The 7,000-nt window shown below is 41.5% G+C and overlaps 1 protein-coding gene across 1 annotated transcript; it reads left to right on the top strand.

Annotated features, from left to right (window-relative positions):
- Positions 1-3,775: 3,775 nt before the first annotated feature.
- On the top strand, positions 3,776-6,589 carry LOC110850551 (exo-poly-alpha-D-galacturonosidase). Its single transcript, XM_035852457.1, has 6 exons — positions 3,776-3,830; positions 4,620-4,828; positions 4,903-4,908; positions 5,243-5,261; positions 5,344-5,584; positions 5,661-6,589. The coding sequence occupies exons 1-6, from the start codon at positions 3,776-3,778 to the stop codon at positions 6,562-6,564; spliced, it is 1,434 nt and encodes a 477-aa protein (XP_035708350.1). The 3' UTR covers positions 6,565-6,589.
- Positions 6,590-7,000: the final 411 nt, after the last annotated feature.

Below are 7,000 nucleotides of genomic sequence, written 5' to 3'. Positions count from 1 at the left end.
TTGATTTTTTAAGGTGCTAAGTGTTCAAGATTCTTAGCTTGACTTTTAACAACTCTACCATACACTGTGTTATAAACTAAATACTATCCTAATTCATGACCTCATACTTTAAGCTCATTTTTTAAACGATTCGGGTGTAACTTCGACTGGAAAAGTGTTTCACTTGTACCTCTACTTCTACCGAGGAAGCTTAGGTCATTTTTATGTTTACAAAATGTTTACAATATGTTTACAAAAAAATTCACACAATTATTTTTTGAGTTGCTCTACCAGATTTGGAAAACAAATTTGACTTTTATTCACCCGCCTTAGAGCGCGGGTGTCTAAAACCTTTCCACGTATAAATGGGACACCCTGTATTATCTGACGCAGGAACATGTATGACACGGGAACAGATTTTAAGTCATACGTATTTTAATTTAGAACTTTCCCGACTCATTCAGATTCATTCGGAAATTTTCGTCTGTTATTCTTCTTTGGACCCTGGACATGATTAACTATTTAATAATAACCAGCGATAGAACGCGGTTTTTTCGCTTTTTCAATACTAAGGCGGTTTCTCTTCTCGGTCATAATGTTTCCGATTGTGGAGAAACATCCTTCAATTCCTCTCGTCCCCGCTGGGAGGAGGAAGAGTGCCTGAGTCAATTCAAGAAATTTTCTGGGGACAAGTGATGTGGTGTGTGTGTTTCAAGAAGATAAGTTAAATTAAAACTCGAATTTCGACTATCATGTAAAAAGGATACCTTATCAGTTAGTTATCACGTATTTAGTATCGATTTTGTCACCGTTCGGTAATAATTGCGGAAAGAATGTATGTAAATTGCACAGAGACTTACGTGGAATAGAGGTGAGCAAAATCAGAAGAGTGACAATGCTTAGAGTCAGGAGTCTCGTGATAGCCATGATTTCACTTTTTGTATGGCTTAAATTTGCAAATTTTGCGATCCTCCGGTCCGTATCAGGGGAAATGTAGGAACAGAGTGAGGATCCGGGGTGTCTTTAGTCTGTGTTTCTTTCTTCTGGGTTGCAGAGAAATTTATTTCTTTAGCCTCGAAGGTGGCAAGGTTATGGGATGAAGGGCACTCGGCGAAGGAAAGTGAGTGGTAGGGTATGTAGGAGTTCTTAGGACTTGGGCCATTTCTTACGAAAGATTGTATTTGGCACCGAGATTGAAAGGAATGAAAATTCGGCCTTTCTCCTCAACTTCGTCCCTGCAGTTATTCTTAGCTTCAAGGAGGAGCCTGTGAGACTAGGTAAAGTTATAGAGCTAGCGTGCCGTTTAAGTGCTGTTTACATGTCACGTTTTTCACGTGAAAATTTCATCCGAATTTTACAAAATGGTTCAGAGGTCAACAGTAAAAATAACGCGGAATTTTCACTCGAGTGAAAATTGATAATATTTCGCGTGGAATTGGCTTCAAATGTTTACACGTTATTTCACGTGAAAAAGATCAAAAATAGTGGTGGGTACGAAAAAATTGTTGCCATGTAACAAATATTATGAAGACATTCAGAAATTTTTCTCGCACCACGTGCAAATTATCTCGTGGAATTTGCGTGAAATTACCTCATTTTACGCTAATTTCATTCTGCACTATTTTTTTGTTTGGTAAAAATTTTCATGGAAATTTCATTCCGCGTAAATAACTGACGTATAAACGTCTTATACGTCAGCTATTTACGTGGAATGAAATTTCCATGAAAATTGCATCCCAACGAAAATTAGCGTAGGGAGAATTTAGCATGAAATGTGGTAATTTCATTCAAATTCAATGAGATAATTTGCACTAATTGCACTGATAATTGCACTGATAATTTGTGAAAATTTTCCCACCCACGTGACTTGTAAAAGTACTAAAGAGTCGAGTATAATATGCTACCCGTACTTATTTAAGGAAACCCATGCAAAATGTGCATAAAATACAGTGATATATTTCTTTATGTTGTCATTAGTATTGCAAGTTCTCAGTCCAAAACAATTTTTACCGGACAGTGGGAAAAAGTGGGAAAATAGACTTTTTCCAATCAACTTTTTCTCAGTAGGAAGTGAGAAAAATGGACCGCCACTTAGCGGTATGCATGGGTTCCATTTAGTGGAATCTGCCTAAGAAGTACAAACTTTTTCCCAGTTTTTCCCACCTCCCACCGATTTCGGTCGGTGAGAAAAGGTGTCTTTTTCCCACTTTTTCCCAATGTGAAAAGTGGTACATACCACTTGCAACACTGTTTGTCTTGCTTCAGACCAAAGTTTTATGGAACCGTTGTGCAATATTATATTTTGTACATAGCTAAGTATTTTCGAACCCATCAATCAAGTGGGATATCCAGGGTTTCGTTTTTCCCGTCCAAAACTATTTTTTCCTACGGCAGGTGGGAAAAAGTGGGGAAAACCGGGAAAAATGGTATTTATCGTCCAAAACGGGAAAAATGGCGGCCCATGTGTTTAGTAATGGGGAAAGCTAACTTCTTTAATACTCAATATTTTCGGAATTCGACTTCATATTCGTCATCTCCATCAAATTCTGAAAATTTTGGTATATAATACGTTTTCAGTTTACGTTTCAGTTTACGTTTTCCCCTTTTGAACAGTTTTGAACAGTTTTGAACTTTTTCTCCATTTTTCCATATGAATACATGTTAATTTTTAAGATTGCTCGATTTTAACCGTATTACCCACTTATTTGCTCAGAATTTCATGGGGAATACGAATATGAACTCAGATTTTGAAAATATTATGTTTTAAAGAAGTTGTTTCGGATCGCCCCAAAGCACAGTATTTCCCATTTCTTCAATTTTCCCCATTTCCCACTTATTTTAGTGGGTGGTAAAAAGTGCCTTTTTCCCACTTTTTCAATGGTCAATTTGGTTTTTACCAATCGAAATCCTGGGGATATCATTCCAGGCAAAAGTTGTTCACAGATCAGAGGAGTCAGGATTTGGACACCGTGTGCAAAAATATAGATAATCACATGGCTTAGTTTGAAGTAGTGATAAAAAAAGAAGTATGTAAATGGTTATGCTGCCGTTTGGTGAATGGTTGCGCGATACGGCATAAGGCCGGGTTATCTCAATTTGGATTCTTGTATTTATTACCAGACAGATTTAAACGATATTATAGCACCGTGATAATTACCGGTGTTGCATATTCCCCGTCTAAAACGTTTTTTCCCTGAACGGTGGGAAAAGTGGGAAAAGACACTTTTTCACACGCAGTTTTTTCCAGTGGGAAGTGGGGAAAATGGAGCGCCACTTAGCGATATGCAGGGGCGCCATGTAGTGGAATCGGCCTAAGAAATAAGTTTCTCCAGTTTCATAATGATTTTGGTGGGTGGGAAAAAGTGTGTTTTTCCCACTTTTTCCCACCGTCCGGTAAAAAGTGGTAAATACCACTGATAATTGCATCGTGGATATTTGTAAGAATTGAGCCTTTTCCCAAGGTATATAAAGACCAGGGTAGAGCTGGGGGAATGGTACGCCCTATAAGTTGAGAAGGTATCCACGCAAAATTAAGTGTTCTCAAGTGTGGTGTAAAATACTGAAGCAGTAGTGCCGTGCGGAAGGTAAAGCCCCACCGTGTGCAAGAAATTCCAGGTTAATTGATTGTGGATTGATTAACGGCTGACGGCGGTATGGACATCCATCACTGTCATCCCAAACAATGGGATGACTGGGTAAAAGTGTTTATTTATAAAGCCATCACTGCTATAAAATGGGATTCGTTGGGTAAAAATGTTCATTTAATTGAACAGCGTGAAGCAACCAAGACTGAAAAATGGAGAAGTTACCCATCACGATTATTTTACCGCTGTTGGTCGGGATAATTGCAGGTATGGGAAATTTCTAGGTATTTAGTGTAAGCAGGGTTTCTGGTGGAAGGAACCACTTGGAAGAAACTAGTATGAGAAAGTGGTTTTTTCACCATTTTTTTACGACAAGAAACTCGGCCCGCTAGCATAGTTAATAGGCGCGGTGGTAGATGGCGTTTCACTTCTTGTCATTCTTGCATTTCTTGCACCTCCAGTTTCTCGCATTTCTTGCACTTCCAGCTTTTTGAAAGTAGCAAAATCACACTTGCAGTGTTCCTCATGAAAGTAATCACTTGCAGCAAACTAGTGTAAGAAAATGGTTTACCTCAGTTTTTTCGCAAGAAACGCAGCGGGGCAAGAAAATCAGCTCGCCAGAATAGTTAATAGGGCGCGGTGCTAGATGGCGTTCTATTTCTGGCACTTTCTTGCCTTAATTGCGCCTCCGGTTTCTTGCAGTGCTGTGCAAGAAATGCAAGAAACGAAATACTGAATACATTCAAAATTGGAAAGATTAATTGAAAGTGAGTTTTTTGAAGTAAAAGTTTTTTAAATCAAGTGAACTTTCTCAGGTAAAGTACAACAGTTCGTTGTAACCTGTGGAAGTAGAAATTCACAGAAAGACCACATAGATATGAGTTCAATTGCCATGTGAACAAGGCAGTGGCCTTGGTAGCTTAATGGAAAAAAGCGTCGGACATGTATTCAGAAGACGTGGGTTCGATTCCCCCATGGGTTACTAAATTTTTCACAATATTGCAATTCCATATTTTTTTCAAAAAAAGAAAGATTAATTGTTCTTATTTCTGACAGGTGTCCAAGGTCAGGCCGACCCCTGGGATCAGGTGCCCATCATCCTGGCGAGAATCAGTGAGCCAACGTTTCCCGACGTTACGTTCAACATCTTGGAGTATGGAGCGATCCCAGCACCAAACCTGAACGATGTAGAGGCACCCTTCAGCGTGGTAGATGCAAATACGAACGCTTTTAGAAATGCGATCGGGCTCGCCAACATATTCGGGGTGGGGTTGTAGTCGTTCCGAATGGGACTTTTATCACGGGTAATTATTCAGTATATCACTACTTTATTTACTAGGTGTGGGTATGCCTGATTAGGGGTTGGGGGCAACTTGCGATAAGTGTGTGTGTGTGCATTAGGCAAGCGTCTAGGCAAAATATTGAATGAGCTTCGAAGCAAAATTGGGGTTTTTTTTAAGTGAATGACTTGTTTTCTTAATAGAACAGCGTCTTTGGTTCTTTGGTTTTTCTGCTTTATTGACAATTATGGAATGGTAGATTTGCTGTACGTTACTAGTTGGGATTGTTAAAACCGTAAAAAAGCAAGAGGAAAACAGCAAAAAAACATGTAAAGAACAATAACGTCTTGTAGCATTACATGTTTTTTGCATTTTGGTGTACACCTTGCCATTCCCCAGGCATGTCATAGAGATTCAGGTAACTTGAGATAGTGTAGAACGAGGCGGTCAGTTAAAAAAACACATACAGACACCCCGGGGCTGTTAATGTGGTACATAAGTTAACGGAAGCTTTTTTACCTCAGGTCCGATCACCATCCGATCCAACGTCAACGTCCACCTCGCCACACGCGAGTCTATTGTTCGCTTCACCCGCAACACGACGGCATATCCGCTCGTCTTCACGCGTTGGGAAGGTATCGAGCTGATCAACTACTCCCCGTTCGTGTACGCCTTCGAAGAGGAAAACATCGCCCTCACAGCGGTTGGGCTACTGGACGGGAACTGCGACTGCGAGCATTGGTACGTCATCGATAGGTCGTCGCAGGATCCCAACGATTTCTAATGTACTAAAATTCCGTCATTTTGTTTTCTTAAGGTGGCCCTGGAAAGGGACGTGGTACGCGCAGTGCTGGGAAACAACCCCGATAAACCAAACCATCGATCGCGACGCTCTCTTCCAGATGGCTGAAGACGACGTTCCCGTCGTCGACCGTGTCTTCGGCGAAGGCCACTACCTTCGACCGCAATTCATTCAACCGTACCGCTCGAAAAACGTGCTCATCCAGGGCATAACGATCACCAACTCGCCCATGTGGATCGTCCACCCCGTCTTGTGTGATAACGTCGTCGTTCGGGACGTCAACATCACGAGCCTCGGACCCAACTCGGATGGCGTCGACCCAGAATCGTGCAAAGATGTTTGGATCTACAACGTCACCTTTAACAACGGCGATGACGATATAGCCATCAAATCAGGGCGGAATGCGGACGGTCGGCGGGTCAACGTTTCCAGTGAGAATATCGTTATCCAAGATTGTTCGATGGAAGAAGGTCATGGCGGTGTGACGTTAGGATCGTGCATCAGTGGCGGGGTGAAGAAGGTTTTTGCGGAACGGATATACCTCTCGAGCGATATGCTCGATACGGCGATCAGGGGTGGTCTTCTAGAAGGGTTTTATCTCCGGGACATCACCGTCGGAAGGGTTGGAAGACAGGTGATTGAAGTCGACTTCTTCTACGAGGAGGGACCAAATGCCGGATTTGTGCCGGTCATCAAGGATTTTGTCATACAGAATTTGACGTTGTTGGAGTTCGCGCCATATACGTGCTACATTCGGGGCTATGAGGGACATCCGAATGCGAGCTTTGTGGGGTTGAGGTTGGAGAATGCGACGTTCAATGGGGTGGCGAATGATCCGCACTACGTCGTGGAGAATGTGGATGTGGTTGAGTTGGAGAATGTTGTGGTGAATGGGGCGGTGTGGGAGTGGGGAAAGTAATGGGAAATAAAGAATTTTTTGAATATTGATAGTGTTGGGGGTAAAGTTGAACTTATTTGGGAGCAGATTTGCGTAAAAAACACGAATGTGTCTCATGTACAAATCACATTAGGATCAATCCATGTAAAATAGGTACTATATACTATCCATTAACGGCAGATTGTTCCTCGACATACGTGCGACAGTGTTGCATATTTACCGTCCAGAGCATTTTTTTCCAGGACAGTGGGTAAAAGTGTTTGCTTTTGTCACCATCTCCAATTCTTCTCGGTACGCGATATACCCCATCCGTCCCAAAAATATTGATCTGGATGTGGTCTGACTAATTGACACGTTTGCAGTCTTGATCGGTTCATTTTTGACCTTTATCAGTCCATGCCAATATTTTTGTAATATGGGCAACGGGAAGAAGCGGCTTGGTGCATGTTGCATGGCC

Source organism: Folsomia candida, unplaced genomic scaffold (genome assembly GCF_002217175.1).
Source record: "Folsomia candida strain VU population unplaced genomic scaffold, ASM221717v1 Fcan01_Sc005, whole genome shotgun sequence".
NCBI lineage: Eukaryota > Metazoa > Arthropoda > Collembola > Entomobryomorpha > Isotomidae > Folsomia > Folsomia candida.
The sequence above is the reverse complement of the archived record's forward strand: the minus strand, read 5'-3'. Positions and strand labels throughout refer to the sequence as shown.